This window comes from Chrysochloris asiatica, unplaced genomic scaffold, assembly GCF_000296735.1.
Source record: "Chrysochloris asiatica unplaced genomic scaffold, ChrAsi1.0 scaffold00203, whole genome shotgun sequence".
Lineage (NCBI taxonomy): Eukaryota > Metazoa > Chordata > Mammalia > Afrosoricida > Chrysochloridae > Chrysochloris > Chrysochloris asiatica.
Genome location: NW_006408721.1, coordinates 2,660,055 through 2,686,668, shown reverse-complemented (window position 1 = coordinate 2,686,668; position 26,614 = coordinate 2,660,055). Strand labels below are relative to the sequence as shown.

The following is a 26,614-nucleotide window of genomic DNA, read 5'->3' as shown; positions in this document are numbered from 1 at the left end:
AAAGACCCGGAAGCAAAAGAACTCCAATTTAAGCTACTAAGGAAAGAGATGTTATTGTTATGTTGTTATTGTTGTTGTTGTTGTCAAGTGTCATTGAGTTGGTTCCGACCCATAGCGACCCTGTATAGGGTTTCAAAGGAGTGGCTGGTGAGCTTGAACCACCGACTTGTGGTTCAACCGACTTTGCAGTCCAGCGCATTAACTCTCTGTGCCACACTGGACTCCTTGTAAAACAATACCTGAAATAAATGATGAATAAATACATGAATGAAGAGCGTAGGGATGTGTGTATGTACCCACACAAATGTGTGTTGTTTTACAAGGAAGAAAATTACAGAGATAGCAAGTCAAAACCATTACCATCTAATCAATTCCAACTTATAGAGACCCCATATGTTACAGAGAACAACTATTACAGGTGGTTTTCTGGGCTGTAATCTTTATGGAAGCAAATCACCAGGTTTTCTTCCTTGGCTCTACTGGTTGGTGTGAACCATCAGACTTTAGGCTGCTAATAGTTCAGACTGTTTGAGCCATTTGGAGAGAGGCAGATTTAAAACTCCATAAAAATCGTTGTAACCACCAGTTACACCAGTGTGCTGTCTAAGGAGGAACAGGGCATCTTATTACATAGGGAAGGCTTTCAGCAGAGACTGAATGACCCTCTATGTATTTATAGGAAGAATGCCATATTCTTGAGAAACAATGTAAAATGGGAAGGACAGACAGTCTTAGGAGCAAATTATATTTTTTCCATTTCACTGCATAATTTAAAACAAGATCTCCACCCTTGATATGTGTTTGTGGAGTCCTGGTGTGGCACTGAAGGATATACCCTAGATGAGATGTCAGAACTGATTTGACGACACTGATTTGATGACAGCAAAATATGTATTTGTTTCTTCATTTAATAAATGGTGATAATAAAACCACATTGTTGAGAGAATTAGCTGAATTGATGAATGTGAAGTAGTAGAAACAACTAGATTCCGGATAGAAGTTAGTTCACTTGTCCTATATTAGATGCCATCCAAAGCAGCAAATGAGGGAGCTTTAGGAGCCATTGAAAGGAAGCCGTTATGGAAGCTCCTCAGATTTACTTAGTTATCTCTGTGTCTTCAGAGTCTGACACAGGATCCAACACAGGACAGGACATGTTGGCACATTTGTTGATTATAACGTCATGGATAAGTCATGGCACTAGACATTGCCAGGCACAGGCCACAAGAAAGTTGGCTTTGGAATCAGACATAGAAATTCAAATACCAATTCTTCAATGAGTCAATTTACTCAACCTTTTTGAGTTACAGTTTTCCCATCTGAGGCAATACCTATTTCATATGAGTGAAGAATTAAATAGCATATTGCAAACATTGGATATTCTTTTCTCTTGGGAGGCAGGCGGTGTAGTCTACATTTATAGAAGATGAAATAAGAGTCAGAGATGCCATTCAGCCCAGGAGTTTCTTTGGATCATCCACAGGGCAAACTTTCCTAGACATTTGGAAGGGCAGTTTTTCCTATGGGAAGAAGGTTCTGTTTGAGTACTTTGCACATTGGGAGGGGAGGAGATACCTGTTCACAGAATCAGCTCTATCAGATCGATCCTCAGCCTTGACCATCACTGGAGGGATAGATGCTGTGTATTGTGAACCAATGACATCACCACCAGCTAGACAGTCATGCAGGGGACTGCCTCAGGCCTTCTCTAGTCCACACACTTGTTCTTTTGGATTACAACAGTGTTTTAAGAATAAATTCCTTGCCAATCTTTAAGTCAGGAACTTTCATATAAAAGCATACAACTTAGATGTTTTGGAATTAGACATTCTGGCAACCCTGAATCACCTTCCCTCAGGCAACAACTCATGAGCCCTTCTTTTAAGTGGAGCAGAGCTCTCTTGTCTGCTATTGCCCTACATGGTTCATCTTCTCCCCTTAGTTTAAACTGCTACATAATACTGATGTATAATTTATATTATTAATAAAACTCCTGGAAAACTGACCCTGAGTGTTTGTTGTTTTCTTTTTCTAATGCTGTCTTTTCTTCTTCCTCCCTAGTGTGCAATTGCAGTGGGAAGTCCAGGCAATGCATCTTTGATCATGAACTTCACAGACAGACAGGAAATGGGTTTCGCTGCATCAACTGCCATGACAACACAGATGGCATTCACTGCGAGAGATGCAAGGAAGGGTTCTACCGACAGAGAGAACGAGACCGTTGCTTGCCCTGCAACTGTAACTCCAAAGGTAGTTTAAAAGGGGGTGAGGGGAGTAAAGAGAGACAGGGAGGGAGGAAGACACATTCAAGCCAACCAAGAAGAAGATTTTCAACTCCTAGAATGATTGGGAATCTTCTAGATGCTGGTCTTTTTTTTGTTGTTGTACTTTTCTCCAAGTAACTATTTCAATATGAAAGTAAATTGTGTTTATCTTTGTTTCTGGTGACCATCTACTCCACTTACCTGTGAGTTGGAACCAGCTGGGAACTTTAGAGCATGTTGCTTGAATTCTATTTCCAAAAGTCACATTATTACTTTTCCAGGCAGTCTCTGACTCAGGGACAAAGAAAGCTTACACTCTTCCAGTGATAGTTCTTTGTATTCATAACTATCTCTTTGACCAAACTCTTGAAAAATAAGGGATTAGAAAGTTCTGCTTCTGGTTTGAGTCTAGGTGTTAGTAATTTAGTGGTGCTAGTAGAAGAGACAGCGAGACTTTGCCTCTCATACTGCTGACGTGTTATCCAAAGGGACCAGTCCCTGGGGAAGGATGAGGAAGACTCCCAATGAGATGGATTGCCATAGTGGCAACAGCAATGACCTTAAATGTAACAACAATTGTGAGGTTGGCCCAGAACTGGGCAGTGTTTCATTCTGTTGTATATTGTTGTTGTTAGGTGCCATTGAAATAGTACCAACTCATAGCGATCCTATGTACAACAGAAGGAAACACTGCCCGGTCCTGGGCCAACCTCACAATTGTTGCCACGCTTGAGCCCACTGATGCTGCCACTTTGCCAATCCTTCTCGCTGGGGGTCTTCCTCTTTTTCTCTGACCCTCCACCTTACCAAACATGATATCCTTCTCTAGCGACTGGTCCCTCCTGACAATATGTCTGAATTAGGAGAGACGAAGTTTGGCCATCCTTGCCTCCAAGGAGCACTCTGGCTGCACTTCTTCCAACACAGATCTGTTGGTTCCTTTGGCAGCTCATGGCACTTTCAATATTCTCCTCCAACACCATAACTCAAAAGCATCAATTCTTCTACAGTCTTCCTTGTTCACTGTCCAGCTTTCGCATGCATATGAGGTTATTGAAAATACCATGGCTTGGGTCAGGCGCACCTTAGTCCTCAAGCTGACATCTTTGCTCTTCAACAATTTAAAAAGGTCTTATGAAGCAGATTTGCCTAATACAATATGTCATTTGATTTCTTGACTGCTGCTTCCATGAAGAATGAAGTCCTTGACAACTCAATCTTTTCTCAGTTGATAAGAATGTTGTTTATTGTTGCACATAGGGTTGCTATAAGTTGGAACTACTCAACAGCATGTAACAACAATAACAAAGTGGAAGAGACAGATAAGTAGAATAGGTATATTAGAATCTTTCATGGATGATTAATGCAACAAAATGAATGCAACAAAATAAATAGGAAACACCTCATGGATCAGCTGGTTCATGAGAGGCCTAGTTATTTTGTTAATGTGTCTTGTCCAGTGGTATATTCACACAATTCACACTTGTGCACACACACTACTATATTCATCCTGGGCAGGTAGTAAAGACAAGTTAGTAAATGTAATCAGAAAGAAAGAGAGTTAGAATTCTGTAGATAAATTGAGGGGTTTTATTTATTTATTTATTTTTATCGCCTTATTTATCTGTCCTATTTCTTCGCATTATCTGTCTCTCTTCCTTGCTAGAAAATGTTTGATAACATAATATGAAAACATGAATCTACCTGAAGTTTATATAGCCTTATTGCATAGCAATGACTCAGTATAGCTTGGTGGAATGAATATATAGAAGCTGCTGAAAGTTTCTAAACAAATGAGCAAATTCCTGGGAAAGTGTGTCAGGACCCCTAGAAAGCTGAGGTAGCCCCATAGTGGTGCAGACACAGATCCAGCAGACTCCCCGATTCACCTGGCTTGCTGTGACGATGTTGTCGAATCAGACTTACTTAGCTTTGTGCCATAGAATCAGCATTCAGAATCTTTTGGATTTAGCAGTTCCCTCTACCAGAGAACTTTATAAAGAAATATAAAAAGAAAAGTTATTCCATTTTAATAGGTACTTAACCTCTTGGAAGAGCCTGTATCCCCTTAGGTCATAGCTTCACTGTGAGTCACTGGAGTTGGGTCATCCCAGCAGAGTGATCAGTGGGAACATAATTGGAAATGTAATTGGCTCAGCTGGAAAGCCTGGCCTGAAGACAAGGTTATTGTCTCCATGTACAAGGAGCCTGCTGTCTAACAAAGAGAGGCGGTAATGAGCGATTTACCCTCTGACTATTCTTTCTCATTGTGTGACACTGTAGGATGATGCACTGGGCTGCAAGATCAGTTTGAACTGCAAGGTTGGTGGTTCTGACTTACCAGCCGCTCCTCGGAAAGCCTACACAGAGTCGCTATGAGTTGGAACTGACTTGCCGGCACTCAACAAGTCCATTGCTTTCTCAGCAACCATGAACCGGGCCCTTTCTTTTTATGTAAGAACTAGATATCCCAGACTCAGTGTGAATGGTCAGGTAGAAACAGGGTTGTTGTTGTTGTTAAGTGCCATTGAGTCGATTCTGACCCATAGCGACCCTATATAGAGTTTCCAAGGAGCGATTGGTGAGCTTGAACTGCCGACCTTGTAGTTCAAATGGCTTTGCAGTCTGGCACATTAACTCACAGCGCCACACCAGGACTCCAGAAACAGGGTAGCCGAGTGATAAAATCTATTTTACTTAATAGCCAAGGTGTATTATGTGCTTACTCTTTGCAGGTCATTTTCTAGATTGCGGTCATCATCAGTCATTAATTTAATCTTCACAATCAACCTTTTAAGGAGGTGGCTATTGTTATTTTCATTCTACAAATGAAGTAGCCCAAAAGTAGAGAGGTCAAGAAGCTTGTCCAAGGCTGAAACGTAAGCAGCAGAGCAAGCCTTCAGGCCCAGCTTTGCTGATGTCAAAGATCATTATGTAGAGTGTGTATTTAAAAATGTGTGTAGGCTCTGGAGCCGGAGATCCTGGGTTCAGATCTCAACAATGCCTCCAGCATGGAGTCACTTGGAGCACCCAGCCACACACACACACCTCTTACTGCTCCAGTCTCCACATCTGGGCGAGGGTGAGGGTGCTGCTCCCGTTGCAGGGTAGATGTGAGGATATGTTTGTTAAGCACATGGTGGACAACTCAGTAAATGGTAGTTCATGTAGTTGTGTTTCATGTTAGGGCCAACCAAGGTCGGAGTCTCCACATCTTAGAATGCTGGGTTTTTTTTTTGTTTTTTTTTTTTAATTCACATTACAGCTTAGAAAGGAGCCTTGTTAAGGCCATATATGTAATCTAAAACAATGTGTTTCACAGTTCCAGCAGAATTTAAACATTTTTCACTAGCTGGATAACTGGTCTGCCTTAATATCCCCAAGTTGCAGTATTTTTTGTTTGTTTGTTTGTTTAGCAACAGGGAAACTAAGGTCTAGAAAAGTTAATGAATGGCCCAAAGTCTGCTAGCAGATGATTACAAAGCAAAAAATTGTAGCCCAGGTCTTCAGACAGAGAACGGTTACCTCTTGTCCCTTCAACATGAGAAGGAAAAAAGCAAAAAACACAACTAACATGGCCCCAAAGCAGACAATCTAGGTGTTCAGGAATAACTTCATAGATACTGTTTCCCAAGATTTGGGTGTTAAATACCTTATAGTTCTCCACAAAATTTTTATGTATTATGTCTTCTTCAAGTCTCATTATAAAAGGCAGACCTGTGGAACCACTAAAAACAAAAGAAAGCAACAACTCTGCCCGCCCCTTCCCACCACCCCTGGATGTGTATCTTGTTAACCTGTATGTGTTAACATGTCTCACCCCCATTATGTTGCTGTTGTTAAGTGTCAGTTCCAACTCATAGCAACCATGTATAGGGTTTCTGAGGAGCGACTGGTGAGTTTGAACCACAGACCTTGCAGCTCAAACTGACGTTGCAGTCCAGTGCTTTTCCTACAGTGCCACACCAGGACTCCTGTACCAGAGATGAAAGAACTGAGACTCAACAGTCCAACCAGCCTAGATTGAGTGACACCATAGCAACAGAGAGGTTTGCCTTCCTGGTCTACTGTCTCCAACATAGCTTGGCTGCACTGGTTGTGAAGCCAGTGACCTGCACTTAATTTCCTCTGATTTCTCAATCTTCCAATCAGTCCGAGGTTATGTTTTATTTTAAAATGATAACTGGACCAGGAAACGTGTTGTCTATTCCATTTCAAATACAGAAGATTGTGTCTTACAAAAATGCTATAATTCCTCACATAGTGAATTAAGCATGTGGTCACAAGTTTCCAGCTCCATATCAGTTTGCCATAACTATAACAACTAGACCTATTTTTAGGTCATGTCTTTGTGGGCTCAGCAACAGGAGTGAGTTTTCTTTAATAATTATAACCACATATTTAAGCCTTGATAAACTCTTCTGGTCACTAAAAAAGCACATCATATTTGGAAAAGTTCAGGGTCAGCGCAGACATACCAATCACCAAGCTACAACTGTTCTCTTACACATAAGCTTACCGTAAGTCAGAACCAACTCCACCGTAACTAACCTTTTGCAGATAGTTTGAAATCACTGTGTGTGTGTTTTCCCTCCCATTATACCTAAATTCTTGAGGTCTATGCACCATCAATGATACAGAGCACATTCTCTTGAATTGAAAAACATTTTTGTGTGTGCTTATCTTTGACTGTGGTAAGGGTCACTATGAGTCGGCACTGACTTGACAGCACTTAACAACAACATGAATATGATAATGAATTACTCAAATTACAACATTTGAATTGTTATTTAAAATGTCTTTAAATGCAAGTACATACACTTCAAAGAGCTCTCTACAAAAAGCAAACTTTCTTGACTTCAATATTAAACATGAATTCTTTTTAGAATACCTTCCTGAGTCCACAAATGTATGTAGATATTTTCATATGCAGAGAATGTGCTTACTAGAACACCGAGTTAAAACAGGAAGCTATTCTTCAATCTGTTCTTTAAACCCAGTTGTTCACAATTTCTAAGAGTTGCTCATGATTTATCAATCAGGAAAGACAGGTTTTATTCTTTAAAAACCTAACACTATCATTTTAGAAGCTTTGGAACATGAAATAAATTAGCCATGTTCACAGACAGTCAAAGATCATCATTGCTATTGTTATGTGCCATCAAGTCAGTTCTGACCCATAGTGACCCTGTCAAGGGTTTTTGAGGAGTGGCTGGTGAGCTTGAACCACCGACCTTGAGGTTCAAATTGACTTTGCGGTCCAGTGGATTAACCCGCAGCACCACACACACACTCCAAAGATCACCATGCATAATAGAAAATCTCCCAACATGAAAGCAAGAGTCCAAAACAGGAAAAACTAAAAAACCAACAGATCAAGAGGACACAGAGATTAAGGAGGTAAAGTCACCCTGGGAAATATACTCAAGTTACCAACAATCCAATCCTGAAAATGACGGAAGCATCAGTGCAGTCTTACTGGTCTGACAGCAGTTTCCTATAAGTCATTTCTTATAGGAAGTAAAGACTCCAACGAGGAAAATCACCATCACCATGTGTTTTTGAGTACCACCAACTAGCCTTATCCATCTGCAGTCATTAAGAACTATTGATATGGGGAGGTGGGGGGAAGCCTACAAAGGCAAGAAGTAACTGGCTTACAAGCTTTCAAGAGGGAAGCTAGATTCATAGGGCCTGGAGGAAGGTAGACTCTCCACTGAGTAGTATCCAATCTGTCTAGGCGGGGCTGATGAAATGAAATGCAGATAGGTCTCTTGTGATCCAACAGTGAATAATTGTTATCTGGACTGCTTGTGAGGGTTGGAATTGTAAGGATAGACATTTTTTAGCAAAGAAGGGAGTAATTAACTTTTCAGCCTAAGAGCGGAGGTCCCAGGGACCATGGAGGGAGAAGAGTGAAGAGCGGGACCCTACCCAGAGAAGCAGTGATGCCTGAGATGGAGGCAGAGACGATGACGTGGAGAGATGGAGCTGTCTTTAGACACAGAGAGGGAGAAGGGCTGTGTGCTGATGACCAGGGGGTGGGGGTGGGGAGTGGGCGGCAGGCTTTCAGTGTATTCCCTTTGGTTGGTTGATGATGCATGGAAGGGATTGTAACCATAGCAATGAAATGATATACTGTAGGATGAATGTAAAACTAATGTTGTCCCATGTAAACTATCACATAATTCACAATAAAACATTAAAAAAAAAAAAAGAGGACACAGAGATTATGCTTAGAAAGATGGAAACTGAAAAAAATATAATCAGATAAAAGAGGAGGTTCTTGTCAACTTTGCAAGGTTTGAAGGGGACTTCCATGATCATAGGATCTTACTGTGGTTGTTAGTTGCTGTTCAGTGACCCCACAACCCCACATACAACAGAGTGAAATACTGCCTGGACCTCATCCTCATGATGCATGTCTTTGTCACCTTCCAACTACAGGGCTCACCTTCCAGTGCTATTACTAGACCACATTCTACTATGATCCTCATAGTTTTCATTGGCTTAGTTTTGGTAGTAGATTTCTAGGCCTTTGTTTTTTCTTCTTCGTCTGGAAGTTTTGTTGAAACCTGTCTACCTGCCAGTATTTGAAATACCAGTGGCATAACTTCCAGTATCATGGCAACACACAAACTAACAGATAGGGGGTATGTTTTTTGTGCATCATTTTGTGGTAGTGTAGTGGTTATGAGTCGGGCTGCTAACCTCGGGGACAACATTTAAAAACTACTAGACGTTCCTCGGGATAAAAGAGGCAACTTTCTTCTCCTGTAAAGCTGTACAGCCTCAGAAACCCTATGTAGGGTTGCTATGGGTCAGAACCAACTCCTCAGCACACCACCATCATGTGTGAGACACTGAGTTAGGCATTTTATATACATTAGCTCAAAGTTTTGCATTAGCACTACAAGGTATATGGTGTTGTCCAGCGACACACAGCTAAGTGCAGGGATGGTATTTGAACTGAGATCTGCTTGACTTAAAAGCTCATGGTCCTTTTATGTTCCCCAGCACCCTTTATACCAGTGTCTTCCAAATCATGTCCTATAGAACACTGTGCTACTAAAGAAAATAATAGGTGTGTATGTACGAATGTCAAATGTTGTTTGGAAATGCCGTCATTAAAATGTTAAACAAGCTTTATGCTTATTAAATATACTATTAAGTTATAAATCCCTGAAAGATACAGTCTGTACTGTTTCTCAAATCCTTTTGAAATCAGAATGCTTATTTTCATGAGATGATTATTAATACCTCTCAGAAGAGTGTTCTGTAGAATGCTATTTTGGGCTGTTTGGGCCAAACCCTAAAGCAAAGTACAATCTTCCCCACCTTTTTAAGAATTATTTATTTCTGAAAACTATGTATATTGAGAAAGAGTTTTCTTAAATTCCAAATGTTTGTTGTTAAGTGCCGTCGAGTCGGTTCCAACCCATAGCGACAATGTAATTACAATGAATTTAGATGGAAAAGCCTGTTTTTCTGAGTCCTGAGTGGTTACCTATTTAAAATGAGAAGGCATCTATGTTTAATGTTAGTTCTCGGAACACTGTTCAGCAAGGCATTTCCCTTCCTGTATCTGGCCGCTGACTGTTTCTAGAGCACTGAGCATGGCAGCTTGTAAACACCAAGCCCAACAGTGTCTCTTCAGTCTCATCTTGTTTAAGTGCTCTGTTGCTTTAACCCTGAAAACCATCCAATCTTCCTCTTCCCCTGGCGTGGCTCAGAACACTCCTCCTTTACTTTCCACAGCTCAGCTCTATAACCTCCTGAGCCCTTTTCTTTCTGGTCACCTTTTTCTGCCATTGGTGGAGTGCCATTTCTGCCTGCAGCACTTTCCCTTCCTATCTCCAACTTCTCCTACTGGTCACACTTCTAGTTACTGCTTCTTCTTCAGCCTGTGTGCTGAGGGCATGTTACTCTTCCGCCCCAGCCACTTTCCTGACACGCCACAAAAAGTTCAAATTCACGAACATCCACAACTAAACTCATTTTCTTCTCCCGATGATTCAACCTCAGAACCTTCTTTACCTTCTCTGCATCACAGTTTAGTGGGGTGCACACTCATGGGACGTGGTTTTTAACCTTGTGCCCAAATTCACCAAAGTCTGTAATTTTCTCTCCTCTATGGTGCTGTGAATTAATGCACTGGCTTGCTAGGTTGCTTTGAACTGCAAGGTAGGCGATTCAAGCTCATCAGCTGGTGCTCGGAAACCCTATACAGGGTTGCTATGAGTTGGTACTGACTCGATGGCACTTAACAACAACAGCAAATGTCCATCTCATGAGATGGATTGGCGCAGTGGGACAGCAGTGGGCTCAAGTGAGGTGATGGCACAAGACCAGCAGTAAATAGGGACGCTATGAGTCAGAACTGATTCAATGGCACCTAAAAACAACACCAACATTGTCAGTCTCCCAGGGTTTCTTCCTTCTCTTCTTGGAGGGACACCTCTAACCCAGGTTGTCATACCATGGAGGAAACCTTCATGAGAACCTCCTGGGCTTCCGTCCCTCTTCATGGCATCCTGTGCTATTATTGTTCTAGAGTTGTCTTTCTAGACTGCAGGTGTGATCTTATCACTGCCTGCCTAAACCCCGTTGTGGTTCCCCAGTGTCCACAAATATAGTTCAATCTCCTTAGCATGCTTCTATATAGTCACAGAAGGAACTCTGGTTATGTAGTGGTTACGAATCAGGCTGTGAACCACAAGGTCAGCAGTTTGAAAGTACCAGCTGTTCCATGGGAGAAAGATGAGGCTTTCTGCTCCTGTAAAGATTTACAGCCTCGGAAACACTGTACAGGGTCGCTATGAGTCAGAACCGACTCCACAGCACATAACAACAACAACAACATAAAGTCACAGACCGATATATTCATTGATTTAAATTCTGTATACTAATGAATTAAAAGTTTAACGAAGGATAGCAGACTGAAAAAGAAACAAACATATAGTAACTGATTAATGTTCTGTTGACTTCCTAGATTACTGTGGACTGATTATCACAAAAAGAGCTCAGGTGGCACAATGCTTAAGTGCTCAGCTGCTAACCAGAAGGTTGGCTGTTTGAACCCACCAGCCATTCCACAGGAGAAAGATGTAGCAATCTACTTCTGTAAATTGGAAACCTCAACAGCATTGTTTTTAAAAAGTTATCACAGTATTTAAGTTATATGGATTATTTTCTAATTCTGTAGCCTCTGGGAATTTTTAAGTACAGAGCTATGCCTCTGGCCACCCTCCATCTAATCTTTGGCTCCTCCCTAGCACTTCTTGGTGGTGTTTGGAGTTCCTAGGTGGTACAAAAAGAAAGGTTGGCAGTTCAAATGCACCCAGAGGTACCTTGGGAGAAAGATGTGGTGATCTCTTTCCAAAAGATCCCAGTGTTGAAGACTTTATGGAACACAGTTTTACTCTGCAACAACATGAGTCAGAATTGACTTGACAATAGCTAGTTTAGTTTGGTTTTCTTCTTGCCATTTTTGCATGTATCCACCAGAGCTTTCTGGGCATCTTCTCAATGTTGGTCTCTGCGCTGGGCCCTGGGGGTAGAGCACTGAACACAGGTAAGAAAATCATAAGGAAAGCTTTGCTAAGGAGTGTTGCCCTGATGGGGTGGGTATTTTAGATGTGGGTATCAGAGATTTCTTTGGAGAAGTAATACGTAATCAGAACCCAAGTGCTGAGAATGGGCCTACCAAGGGAAATCTGAGGAAAGCGTATTCCAGGCTGAGGAAACAGCAAGCGCAAATTTCCCGAGGAGAGAAGTTTAGTACATTCCAGGAACAGGGAATTGATGGAATACCGATTTAGATGTTTAAACAAGCAGGTGCCATGCTGAAAGCACTCGCTCTTCTATGCCAAGAAATTTGGAAGACAGCTACTTGGCCAATGAACTGAAGAGATCCATATTTGTGCCTATCCCAAATAATGATGACCTAACATAATATCTAAATCAGCAAACAATACCATTAATAATATTTTCAAGTAAATTTTTGCTAAAGATAATTTCAGAACGGTTGCAGCATTACTTAGAGAACTACCAGAAATTCATACCAGATTCAGAAGAGAATGTGGAGTGAGAGGTATCTTTGCTGGTGTCAAATGGGTCTTGGCAAAAAGCAGAGACTATCAGAAGGATGTTTACTTGTGCTTTATTGATTATGCAAAGGCATTTGATTTTTTGGATCACAACATTTTATGGATAATATTGCAAAGAATGGGAATCCCAGAACAATTCATTGTGCTCTTACAAAAACTGTACATCCACCCGATGACATTTGTTCAAAGGGAACAGTATACCCTGCATGTTTTAAAATCAGGAAAGGTGTGCTTAAGCGTTGTACCCTTTCACTATATTTATTCAATCTGTTTGCTGATCAAATAATCCAAAAAGCTGGACTACATGAAGAAGGATTAGAGGAAGACTAGTACCAGGATTGGAGGAAGATCCATCAACAACTCATGATATGCAGATGATACAACCTTGCTTTCAGAAAATGAAGAGACTTGATTAAGGTAAAAGACTTAAGTATGGATTACATCTCAGTGCAAAAAAACAAAAATCCTCACAACTGAACCCACAAGCTGCATCGTGATAAATGGAGAAAAGGTTGAAGTTGTCAAGAACTTCATTTTACTTGGATCCACCATCATCGCCTATGGATGTAGCAGTAAAGAAGTTAAACAAGGTATTGCATTGGGCAAATTCACTGCAAAAGACCTCTTTTAAGTGTTAAGGAGCAAGGATGTCAGGTTGAGAACTAAGGTGCACCTGACCCAAACCATAGTATTTTCAATTGCTTCATATGCATGTGAAAATTGAACAGTGAATAAGGAAGACCTAAGAAGAATTGATGCCTTTAAATCATGGTGTTGGTGAAGAATATTGAATATACCACAACTGCCAGAAGAATGAACAAGTCTACCTTAGAAGTGCAGCCAGAATGTTCCTTAGACCTCCCATACTTTGAACATGTTTTAATGAAGGACATCGTGTTTGGAAACATAGAGGGTCAGCGAAAAGGCAGAAGACCCTCAGCAAGATAGATTGGCACAGTGGCTGTAACAATGGGCTCAAACATAGCAATGATTGCTAGGATGGTACAAGACCAGATAGTGTTTCCTTGTTTTCCATAAGACTTCTGTGAGTTAGAACTGACTAGACAGTGACTTGGTAGGATAAGCACTGGATGTGAACCAAAAGGTGGGTGGGTTGAGCCCACCAGCCACTCTGCTGATGGAGATGAGACTCTGTGCTCCTGCAAAGATTTATAGTCTTGACTCAGGGTTGCTATGAGTCAGAATCAATCTAACACTTTACAATAATAGATGGTACCTAATAACAACAGGAACCTAGGGTGAGCCCTGGTGGCATAGTGGTTAAGAACTAAGTGACTAACTGAAAGGTCATTGGTTCAAACCCATGAGCCACTTCATGGGCGAAAGATGGGGCAATTGCTTCCATCAAGATTACAGCTTGAAAACCCCTATAGGGAATCCCTATTATCTAAATACCAATAAGTTAGGGTTTGGAAAAACAGGAAGGATACCCACATACTGAGACTTAGTAAAATATAGGTAGGGGATGAGGTAAGAGAATAGCATTGTGCAAGCCATAAGGAATTTGGATTTTATTCTGCAGACAAGCAATGTAAGTGGCTACGAGTAGTTGGGCTTCTAACCTCATGGTCAGCAGTTTGAAACTACCAGCTGTTCTGAGGGAGAAAGATGAGGCTTTTTGCTCCAGTAAAGATTTATAGCCTCGGAAACCCTATGCAGGGTCACTATGAGTCGGAACTGACTCCACAGCACACCACCACAGTGGTAACTGCTGCTTGTGTTTGTTAGGTGCCTGTTTGCTGTGTTTGACTCATCGCAACCCTAGAAGACAGAGTAGAACTACCCCATAGAGTTTCCTAGGTTGTAAATCTTCACCAGAGCAGATTACCAAATCTTTTCTCCTGTGGTCTAGTAGCTTCCTAATGCTGTATAAATTAAACATTTCCTTTTCTTCTCTTCTGTTGCTTTACAGGTTCTCTAAGTGCCCAATGTGACAACTCAGGACGTTGCAGCTGTAAGCCAGGTGTGACCGGAGACAGATGTGACCGATGCTTACCAGGCTTCCATATGCTCACTGATGCTGGGTGTACCAGAGACCAGAGACCCTTGTAAGCATTTGTGTGGGACTATTGCTGCTAACAGAGTCCTGGTGTGGCACTATATGATAAGGGCTTGACCTCAAGGTCGGTTTGAACCACAGAGTTGGCAGTTCAATCTCACCAGCCACTCCTTGGAAACACTATACAGCGTAGCTATGAGTCGGAAATGACTGAGTGGCTCTTAGCAATAGCAACAACTGCTGCTAATAATGCTGATAGTGATAAATATGTTGGTTATCGGTCTAGCACAAAACCATTGTACCATGAAGTCCCCTCCGGAGAAGACAAATAGAAAGCATTCCATGCACAAGCTGAGGGTAAGAGATTTGGGACAATGGTAACTGGCTGGAAGATGGCTTCCCTATGAAAAGTGGGCACAAGGAAGGAGATTGTTTTGCTGGTAGCCTTCTAGCTAAGGGTGTTATTGCCAAGCTCCTCCTTTTCTAAGCTGCCCCAATAACCCTGTTATGTTAAGAACCCTGCACCACAGTAAGCTTTTATCCATCTTCTCACTTACTCTCATGCCCCATTCAACATTTTCTGAGCATCTGCTCTGTTAACCATATTTTAACCATGACTTTCCTTGGTGAAAAGTTATGAGCATCATTTACCCTATAGCCTCCGCTCCCCGCCTCTCTGTGACCTGCCTCCAGTCTACATTATCAGCAGCATCTCACACTCTTCCTCGTCCTAGGAGCCAGCCTGCTGCCAAACTGCCAGTGCACCTTATTGTCTCAAACCTATCCTCACCACTGCTCCTTACCATTGAATTGATTCTGACTTACTGTGACGCTTTAGAATCGACTAGCATGGTAGCAGCAGCTACCTCATCTTTCGTCTATGGAGCCACTGATGGGTTCAGATTACAAACCTTTCAGTTAGCATTTGAGTGCTGAACCACTGCACACCAGAGCTTCTCATTCTCACCGGTGATGTTAGGGAAGTTCCTCAACCTCTTGTGACTTAAATTTCTTATCTTCAAAATGAGCACGTCATAATCCCAATTTTTTAGGAATATTGTGAGGATTAAATTAGTTAATCCACGTAATAGTGTTTGCATACAATTAAGTGTCACTAAACATAAATTGTTACTAGTGATAACATATTTATCACAGTTTCTCCTTAGGAGAAAGACCTGGCGATTCCCTCCCATAAAGATTATAGCCCAGAAACTCCTACAGAGCAGTTGTGCTCCATCACATTGGGTCTCTATGAATCGAAAATTGACTCAGTGGCACCTAACAGCTGTCTTCCCTGAGCCCTTGTAGATAGGGACCAGTCTCCCTTTGCAAACTATGAAGTTAGGTCTTATCTCTGCTCTTCTCTCAACCCTCTATTCACTCTCCTTCCAGTCAGAATGAGATGCAAATTTCTCAAGGCTGGTAAGGCCCTGAGAGAGTCCCCTGTCCTCTCCAGCCCTCGCCCAATCTCCCACTCCCTTCTTCAAAGGAGCCAAGTATCTCTTTGGCCCGGCCTAGAGCACACTTTCTTCTCACAGTTCAATGCAGACATTCCCATGACTTTATCCCCACTCTATCCACCTTCTCACAGAGGCCTTTCCTGAGCAGCCCCACAAGTCCAAATCCTTACTCTGTTGTTTTCCTTCAAACCTCTTGCTTTTCTATATATTTGTTTTTCTGTTTCTCCCACGAGAGTATAAGTCTCAAGTCAGCTTTGTCTTTTTCGTTGCTATATCCCCAATGCCTGGAACAGCAAGAGGCACATGGAGGAGGGTGAACCAGCTTGGCTAAGCTGGCTTTTGCTTCATCCACATTGCTTGTTCACGTATCTGCCATTGCTGCACGGCTTCTAGAGAGCCGAGGCTGTTTCCGATTGCACTTAGCTTAGCACCCAGTGGATACTGAATACATGTTGGTTGAATGGTCCAGAAGAGTAGTGTACAGGAACTACGCCAGGAAGAAGGCTATGGGAATTCAAAGGTGAGGACTGGGGAGGAATTCTGGCCGGAAGCCTGGCGGGACTTGGCATCTTACTGGATGTGAAATGTGAGGGAGAGGGAGGAGTCAAGAGTGCCTGTAGCTGGGTGGGATTTGGGTGGGGTCATAGAGCAGTAAGAGGAGGATTTGTTTGTAGAAAAAGCTTGGTTTTAGACCCATGAGATAGATATACAGGATTGTGTGCTGAAACAAATGACAGAGACTTGTACTGTTCAAAGCATTGGTCTGCATACGACAAGGAGATTGTATAGAATCTGGTTCCTTCATTGAGAAAGTTTTGCTACAAAAAAAGTCAACTAAACTCAGTAATTCCACTCCTATACACACACACACACATATATATATCCAAGAGAAACAAAAACATAGAACCTCACCAAAACACATACATAAATGTTTGTGTTGTTGTGTGCTGTTTGAGTCAGCTTCAACTCACAGCAACGTGTAAAGGGTTTCCTATTGTCAGTCTTTATGAAGCAGAAAGCCTCATCTGTCTCCCTTGGAGCAGCTGGTGGTTTCAAACTGCTGACTTTGTAGTTAGCAGCTCAACATGAAACCTACTATGCTACTAGGGCTCCTTAAAATATTCATGTTGTTGTTGTTGTTGTTAAGTGCCATAGAGTCGGTTCTGACCCATAGCAACCCTGTGTAGGGTTTCTGAGGAGCAGGTGGTGAGCTTGAACCTCCGACCTTGCAGTTCAAATGGCTTTGCAGTCTGGCGCATTAACCCACAGCGCCACACCAGGACTCCAAATATTCATAGTAATTATTAAATAATAATGTTGTTAAGTGTTGTTGAGTCGGTTCTGACTCATAATAACCCTGTGTAAGGTTTCTGAGGAGCATTTAGCGAGGTTGAACACCCAACCTTGTGGTTCAAACTAACCTTTCGGTTCAGTGCTTATCCTGCAGAGCCACACCAGGACTCCATTAAATAATAATAAAAATATCCTAAAACATAGAACTAACATAGAACTCCACCAACTGATGCATGGATAACCAAAATATGATATATTCATAAAACGGAATGTTATTCAGCCATAAAGGTGAAATACTGATAGATGCTATATTGTGGATGAACCTCAACAAATTATGCTAAATTAAAGAAGACAGACACAAAGTCACATGTCATATAATTCTACTCATATGAACTGTCCGGAATAGCCAAATTTATAGAGGCAGAAAGTACATCAATGGCTGCCTAGAGTGGAGAAGTTGTGGGGACAGGATTTATTTCTGAGATGATGAGAATGTTCTAAAATTGATTATAGTGATGATTATACTATGAATCTGCAAATACACTAAAACCCAGTGAATATAGTTAAGTGCCATCGAGTAGGTTCTGACTCATAGCAACCCTGTATAGGGTTTTGGAGGAGCAGCTGGTGGGTTTGAACCATCAACCTTGTGGTTAGCAATCCAGTGTTTTCCTTACAGTACCACACCAGGACTCAAAAAACCATTGAATAGTACATTTCAAATGGGTGGAGCGCACAGTATGCTAAGTATCTCATGAAAAGTATTTGAAAAAAAGATCTAAATGAAATAAACAAGTAGATGGGATCAATCATGATAAAAGTAGTCATCATTTAATTAAACAGTAGAGAAACAGATGATATATATATATTTTTAAATGTCAGCTGAACCAGCTTACTAAATTAATCTCAACAGTTTAGTGAGGAACTGGCTTCTCCAATGTGGCACAAACTCTTCCTGTCCGTGGGGGTGGACTGGGCCAGCCTGCAGACCACACTTTAACTTGCACTGGCATAGACAGTTTAGTGCATGGTGGATCCAAGAGAAATCAGTGTGGGCCAGGAAAGCTAGAAAGACGTCAATGAAAAGGGAAGACTGGCTCTGTTGTGTGACATTTGTGCATGAGCAGTTCATCTTTATATATCTTTATGTGCAGAGTATTTGTAAATACTTCCCTAATTTCTTCTCTTTTTTTCTTTTCCAGAGACTCCAAGTGTGACTGTGACCCAGCTGGCATCACGGGACCCTGTGACAATGGCCGTTGTGTCTGTAAACCAGCAGTCATGGGAGAACGCTGTGACAGGTCTGTGTGGCGCATGACCCTGTCAGCATACGTCATTCCTCTGAATAGAATTGTGGATGAGTACCTTGTAATGTTGACGGTCTTCTTACTGCCTTGTATCTTCAAAAACTTTTGTTGTTAAGGGCTACTTGGCCTACTTGTTAACTCTGTATAGGATTTCCAAGGCTGTAAATTGTTGTGGGAGCAGAAAGCCTCATCTTTCTCCCACATCCTCAAAAACTAGGTTTTAAAAAAGATACTGTAGAACCCCCAAATCTAATTCTGCTCTGGACCCCCTTCCTGTGTTTTTGCTGTGTCAGGGCCTCAGCGCTGCCCTTTGCCAGCTGGTTTGTAATCCCAGAATACAAAATGGGATGTAATAATGAGATCACATGACTCAGACTGGTCCCAGGAGAGGACTGGCCTAATTAATCATGCTGAGAAAATCCTTGTTAGAAGGGATATCAGAATGTTATATATATATGTTATATATATGGCCATATATAACAATCATGTGCAAAAAAGGAACCACCCTAGGGTTGGGATGACGGTTACATGCACACACACGAATGGGGGGACCAGGTAAGAGCTTCTGGGCTTCACGCCATGTTGGGGCAGGTGGAGCCTTGAGGAGAGATCCACCCTCATTTGCTGCTTCAGGACATTTCTTAAGTATGAGCTGTGCTCAGCCTCAAAACTGCACCTTGTGAGCAGAGGGTGTGAAGTTGGCCCCAGAGATACGGCCTCCTCATGTCCTTAAAGGAAAGAAAGTAGTTCTTTGGCACCTTGCCAATCACTTATACTTGGGCAAAGGAAATACCAGATATGTTCCTCACTTGTGTTTTCAGGAAGTTTTTTGCTGAGGTGAGGATTGTTGTTGTTTGTTGTTGTTGAGTACTGTTGAGTTGGTTCCAACTCACAGCAAGGATAGGGGAAAAGAGCTCATTCTTGTGTTTAAAAAAAAAGAATTACCTTTTGGATTTTTACTTCAAAATATAACACAGAAATAGAGAACCACACAAAACCAATGTTATCAGCTCTGCCAGTGATGAATGCTTTCGTGTTGTGCCGTCTATTTGATTCCAACTCATGACATTCCTATATGGCAGAATAGAAGACCACCCCTTAGGGTTTCTAAGACTTTATGGGAAGAGATGCCAGATCTTTCCTTTTGTGGGTGGTTGGTGGGGTTTGAATCTCTGATCTTTGGTTTTGTCACCAGGGCTCCTTAGTGAAAATAAATGAAAATCCAACTAAATTCACTGCCATCAAGTCAACTCTGACCCTACAGGACAGAGGTGTTGTTGTTGAGTGCTGTTGAGTTGGTTCCAACTCACAGTGATCCTGTATAGGGTTTCCAAGGACCTTGCGGTTCAAACCGACCTTGAGGTTGAGTGCTTATCCTGTGGCACCACACCAGGACTTCATAGAATTGCTCCCAAAGTATTTCCAAGGTTGTAAAGTAAAACTTTACAGAGGACGGAGTGGTGGGTGGGTTTGAAAGACCATGCTGCTTAGGAACTGGGCTACCAGGACTCTATGCGAAAAGCAATAGATCTTGGCAAAAAATTGTCCCAGTAGTCCTTCATCTACCTCATCCCAGTTATAACCCCTTCCTCTTTCTTAGAAGTAACCATTATCCTGTTTTTTACAGTAATCACTTCCTAGCTTATCTTTATAGTTTGTTACCTGAGCATGTAGCCCAAAGTACTATTGTTTAGTTTTGCCAGGCTCCCTCCCGTTTTCCTGTCTCCCCTCCCTCTCCATCGCTCCCTTTCTTGTCTACAAGTGTCCTCTCCATTGGGACCATAGCAATGTTTTTGTTCTTCACTCTACAGATACAAAAGAGTGCTTGCTTATTTAGAACTGTTCCTTGGCCACACTTACTGACTGTTTAATCTTGAGCAAATTTCTTAACCCCTAAATCTCCTTATCTGACAAAATTAGCAACAGCAATTTTCATCCAATCTGCACACATCAGGCTGCCATGAGTCAGAATTTACTGGACAGAAACTATCACAGACAAATGAAAGCGTATACAGAACATCATAAGTGCTACATAAGTAATAGTTGAAACTATCATTATTTCATGCAAAGGGTACAGTTAACTTGAAAAAAGAAAGAACCAATACTCCCCAACTCACCCCCTCCCCGGCACCTCCCCAGACACACACGCTCTCTCTGTGGCCCCCCTTCCCCCCTTCTAAAAGTTGAATATAGTAAATCCCTGGGATACCAACATCTGCTTTACATCCAACTTAATGACAACTCCTACTTGCCCTTTAATGTTATGTAAATGTTCTGTCACTTTGAAACAATTCGCCCAGCCCCTACTCAAAACAAATTGCTCATCATAATCATCTTCACTTTCTGCATATGCAGCTTTTAAATCATTGAAAAGGCTACAAGACTTCACTTGCATTGAAATAAGGCTAAGGAGCTCTGGTAGTGTAGTGGTTACTAGTTGGGCTGCTAACCTCAAGGTCAGCAGTTTGAAACTACCAGCTATTCCAAAGGAGAAAGATGAGGCTTTCTGCTCTTGTAAAGATTTACAGCCTCGGAAACCCTGTACAGGGTCGCTGTAAGTCGGAACCGACTCCACAGCACACCACCACCCCAAACTGGGCTCACCCCTTCTGAGGGGCTGCTGGGAGCAGAGGCAGAGTATCTGCTTCTACGAGTCTACCCCTTTCCAGCCTGTAGCCATCTTTCTTTGTCATAGCCTTATCTGTGCTTTCCTGTGTGGGTTAGAGCCTAGGTACGAGGGTCAAGGATGATGATCAAGACCTAGAGGTCTTGAGAGAAGGTCAGCACATCTGAGTGGTCATTGAGGCTAGAGTGTTTGTCTTTCCTGACTCCACCTCCCTGTCTTGCCCCATTAAACACTTATTACAAGACAGGTCCAACCCTCTATCTCCTTCCCATCTGACCTCCATGCAATTCTCACTAGGTCCCATTCCAAAGATGAGTCAGTCCTCCCTGTCTTAAGACCAGAAAGACAAATATTACTCCTCACCAATGGGAGAAGGAGTGAATGTTGCTCATATGCCTTCATTTGGGAGGTTGTGATTTTCTATCAGAAGTCTATGAGTGGGATGGTATTTGAAAGTTGGTATTTTCCTCCTCTGGGAATTAATAGGGTCTGGTGGGAAGGAGGAATCCCTGGGTGTTGCAAACAGCTAACACACTCAGCTGCTAATCAAAAGGTCCAAGATTCAAATCTACCCAGAGCTACCTTGAAAGAAAGGCTTGATGATCTACTTCAGATAAATCAGCCACTGAAACCCCCTATGGAGCAGTTCTACTCTGACACACAAGGGGCCACCAGGAGCCAGAGTTAACTTGATGGCAGCTATTTGGTTTTGGATGAGAGAGAAAAGAGAAAGAGGCTGAATCAATAGACAGCTTCTGTATATGGTGGGAGAAGTAACCTAGAATACCATTCTGATTTCTGAAACACTCTTGCAGATGTCGACCAGGCTCCTATCATCTGGATGCGGGAAATCCTGAGGGCTGCACCCAGTGTTTCTGCTATGGGCATTCAGCCAACTGCCATAGCTCTGCAGATTACAGTGTCTACACCATCACCTCTGTCTTCCATCAAGGTGAGGGGCTCCGTTCTCACAGGGCTTTGTGCTTACAGACAACCTCTGTCCCATCTACACGCTGGGATTCTCTTGTCATCTTTATCAACTTTCTTAGAGCCTTTAATGTATTTTATTTTGTCAGGGTGATAAGTTACACCCTAGTATTTTGAAAAAGTTATAGCTGAACTGTTTACTTCCACCAAAGTATGGCCACCTGAAAAGATACCACATTTTCATCTCCCTATTTCAAAACCACAAAAGAATTCTCTATTTGGATTGGGAATCTGTGTGAGTTGTCCTGAAGTTCATATTTACTAATAACTGCTTTCATAGCCATTAAATGAGGTAATTTATGGGAGATTAGTTGGCAAGCTACAAAGCACTATAAAAACACTGGGAATTTATATGATTTTAAACTCTAAATCTGAGTTTCTCTTTGAACATACTGAGACCCTCTCACTTCACTAAGGTCAGACCCAGCTTATATAAGTACAATAAAAATGTAAATTGTAGGCAGATGAAAAGGTACTCTTTTGTCTCAAGAGTCAGACTCAAAGATGAGCCAGCAAAGCAGGCTGGTGGGAGTAGAAATGAGACCCAGGTGGAGAGGTACCGACGGAATTGTGAGGATTGCTACATGAGTGTGGAAATAGTAAGAAAGCCTCACTTGCCATTTACTGCTTAGATGTTTGACCATCAAGCCCTGCTTTGTTTGAGTATTTTCCCTGAGTGTACAGTGGTTTAATTTGTGTTCCAGATGTTGATGGCTGGAAGGCTGCTCAAAGAAACGGATCTCCTGCAAAGCTGCACTGGTCCCAGCGCCATCGGGATGTGTTTAGTTCAGCCCGGCGATCAGACCCTGTCTATTTCGTGGCTCCAGGTATGTAAGGAATAACTTCCCCTGTAGAACACAACTTATAAGACAAGGAAATCAGGATAGAAAAATAGAGTTAGAGAATGTGAAAACTGTATCACTTAGTGGTCAAGGAATGTCTCACTAGAAGATATCTGGGACTGAAAATGCAGTTTGATGACACCACTGAGGCATAGCACAATAGAACAGAACTGGGTGTTGTGGGTCAGACTCTGCCCTATTTTCATCAAACAGGGAGTTTCTGGACTTCCCACCAAGAATGCTCAGTGGAAATTAAGAATTATGGACAAATTTATAGATTTACTTGGAAGCAGATAGAACAATTAAAGTTAAGAAATTTCTTAAAAGTTTAAATACCCACAATTAAAAAAAAAAAAATCAGTCAATTTTATGCACCTAGAAAATTTTTGGCTAGAATTCTAATAACTGGTTCATTCCTCAACTAATATATGGTTATTGGGCAAGTTGTTCTCTGAGCATCTCTAAACTTCTGTTCTCTCATCTGTAAAATGAGAAAAATGATGCTTTTCTCTGAGACTTACTGCCATCAAATGTGATATTTATGAAGGCATTTAGTAAATTATGAAAACCTAGGGTGTGGCATGGAGTCCTGGTGTGGTGCTGTGGGTTAATGCACTGGACTGAAAAGTTGGTTTGAACCAAAAGGTCAGTGGTTTGAATGACAGGTCAGTGGTTCAAGCTCATCACGAACCCTATACAGCGTCGCTATGGGTTGGAACAGACTCAGTGGCACTTAACAACAACAAATGGTGTGGCGCTATAGGATAAGCACTCAACAACAAGGTCTATTTGAACTGCAAGGTTGGCAGTTCAAACTCACCAGCCGCTCCTCTAGAACCATATATAGGGTTGCAATGAATCGCGACTGACTCGACGGCACTTAACAACAACATAAAGCAAATGGCGCTACTGTTGATATGCCTGGGAAAATTACATATCACTCTCATAAGAGCCATGCTAAGAGGTGGTGGTACTGGTTTGCCATCAAATGAGTTCTGACTCATAGCAGCCCTATATAGAGTTTCCAAGGCTATAAATCTTTATGTGAGCAGAAAGCCTCATCTTTCTCCTGTGGAACAGCTGGTGGATTCAAACTACTGACCTTGTGGCTAGCAGCCCAAAGTGTAAACCCACTATACCACCAGAGCGCTTTCGCGTAATAGGTAGAGTTGCCTAATTATAAGGTCTTTTTAGTGTTTTAGTAACTAACCTTTCCTCATAGTCACTAATGGATAGCCATTCCAGTGTTATGAATTGAACTTTCTGGTAGGATAGTTTGAGGTAAGATGGTGGTACATATATAGTAGGAGTCCAATAGAAAATGTCAACACTAACGCATGCTTGCTCAATATTTGCATTTCTAGTTTCACAATTGATTTTAATCTTTCGCAATCCTGTTTTACAGCCAAATTTCTTGGGAATCAACAGGTGAGCTATGGGCAAAGCTTGTCCTTTGACTACCGTGTGGACAGAGGAGGCAGGCACCCATCTGCCCATGATGTGATCTTGGAAGGTGCTGGTCTACGGATTACAGCTCCCTTGATGCCACTTGGCAAGACTCTGCCTTGTGGGATCACCAAGACTTACGTGTTCAGGTAAAGAGAGGCTGTGGGTGGGTGTAATAGAGCTAACTGGGATCAAGATCCAGGTCCTTTGTGCATTCATTCAATCATCATTCACTTAGTCATTCAATAAGCATTTGTTGATCACTTTGTACATGCTATGTGCTGCGTTATACCCCAGAACAGGACATGATTCTTGTCCTCAAGCAGCTTACAGGCTAATGAGAACCAAGGACAATTGTGACTGTAGTGCAATACGTCAAGAGGCAGTGGGTAGTAAACCCCTCTCTCTCTGCTTACTTCTCTTTCCTTTTATAGCTCAGAGGAGATTGACTCAAGATACAACCTTATCCTCTAGATTTTATCTGACCTCATTTAAATCAGAGAAATAAGGAGTTACCACATATAGGATAATTACATCACATCAGAGCTTATCACATCAAATTACATTATGGGGGGAAGTGATTACACTAGCTCTCAATCACTGAGAATCTTGGCCCAACCCAAGTTGGCCTAAGACCTTCACTATGACAGCTTCCAGGTTCCTCCAGTATATTAGCCTTTTCAGATGCCTAGAGAAAGTTGGTCACCTCTTGTGTGTTTCTGTGGCATTCTATAATACATTTGCTTTAGTGTTCACTGCACTCTTGTAATTATTTCTTTACCCACCTGACTTCTCTACTAAACTCTGATCTACTCACACTACTTAACTCTGTATCCTCCAGCCTAACATTGTATCTGTGACAAAGCAGGTGTTTAGTAAACTTTTGTTTATTGTAAAGGGTAGGGTTATTCCTGGAAGAGAGATTTCAGTTAAAGGCAAGCATATTTAAAAAGAATGAAACAAGGGCTGCTGATATGATAAAGTGAGGCACAATGATGACAGAGAAATACTGTATGTGGGTAAAGGAATTCGGGTGGCACAGTGGTTAAGTGCTCAGATGCTAACCAAAAGGTCAGCAATTCTAATCCACCAGGTGCTCTGAAGGAGAAGGATGTGGCAATCTGCTTCTATAAAGATTACAGAAACCCTACAGGGTAGTTCTACTCTGCATTATAGGGCCACTATGAGTTGGAATTGACTTATTGGCAGTGGGTCCGCAATTGGTGGGTTATATGTAGACAATGTAGAAGATGTTTTATTGTGAATTATGTGATAGTTTACATGGGAGAACACTAGTTTACATTCATCCTATTGTATATCGTTTCATTGTCATGGTTACGATCCCCTCCCTGCATCATCAACCAACCAAAGGGTAATACCCTGCAAGCCTGTCCCTGAGTCTTCAGCACACAGCCTCTCTCCCTCGCTGGGTCTAAAGTCCCCAGCTGCTCCATTTCTCCACGTCATCATATCTGCCTCCATCTCAGGCATCACTGCTTCCCTGGGTAGAGTCCCGCTCTCTGCTCTTCACCCTTAATGGTCCTAGGGACCTCCGCTCCTAGACTGAAAAGTTAATCACTCCCCTCCTTGCTGCAGAACGTCTACCTTTACATTTCCAACCCTCACAATCAGTCCTGATAACAATTACTCAGTATTGTATCACAAGAGACCTATCCGCATTTCCTTTCATCAGCCTTGCCCAGACAGATTGGGTATAACTCAGTGGAGATTCTACCTTCCTCCACGTCCTCTGGATCTAGGTTCCTCTTGAAAGCTTGTAAGCCAGTCACTTCTTGCCTTTGTAGCCTCCCCCCCCCCCCCCCCTTTTTGGGTAGCCACTGAAACTGACACTTTTTGTTTTTTATAGTAAAACAATATACAACAACACAGTTGCCAATCCAACAATTTCAACATGTATAATTCAGTGACCTTTGTTACATTTGACATGTTGTGGAGCCACCACTATCCTTTTCCCAGTGATTCCACTTCTAGTGAAAGAAACTCAGCGCCGCCTAAGCAATGACTTACCCTCTCCTCATCCCACCCACCCCTAGTAACCACTAAAACCAAGCTTTAGTCTCAGTATATTTGCATAGGAAACTACGTTTTGAAAAGAGTAAATGAAATGTGTTCACATAACAGACAAATTATTTAAACAGTAAAACCAAAAACTGAATGACAGCTCTTGAGGATCAGAACCACTTGAACTCAAGAGTGTTTTAAATGCAGGCAGTACCTACGTCATGAATGAGATCCATTT

At 41.9% G+C, this 26,614-nt stretch overlaps 1 protein-coding gene across 1 annotated transcript in view; it reads left to right on the top strand.

The window, feature by feature from the left end:
• Positions 1–26,614, top strand: part of LAMC2 (laminin, gamma 2) — an 83,716-nt gene that overhangs the window by 23,886 nt on the left and 33,216 nt on the right. Inside the window, exons 2-7 of the mRNA XM_006872540.1 lie at positions 2,062–2,250; positions 14,307–14,442; positions 18,349–18,447; positions 21,895–22,031; positions 22,771–22,893; positions 24,314–24,503. Coding sequence (XP_006872602.1) covers positions 2,062–2,250; positions 14,307–14,442; positions 18,349–18,447; positions 21,895–22,031; positions 22,771–22,893; positions 24,314–24,503 — 874 coding nt within the window. The remainder of the gene's footprint in view (positions 1–2,061; positions 2,251–14,306; positions 14,443–18,348; positions 18,448–21,894; positions 22,032–22,770; positions 22,894–24,313; positions 24,504–26,614) is intronic.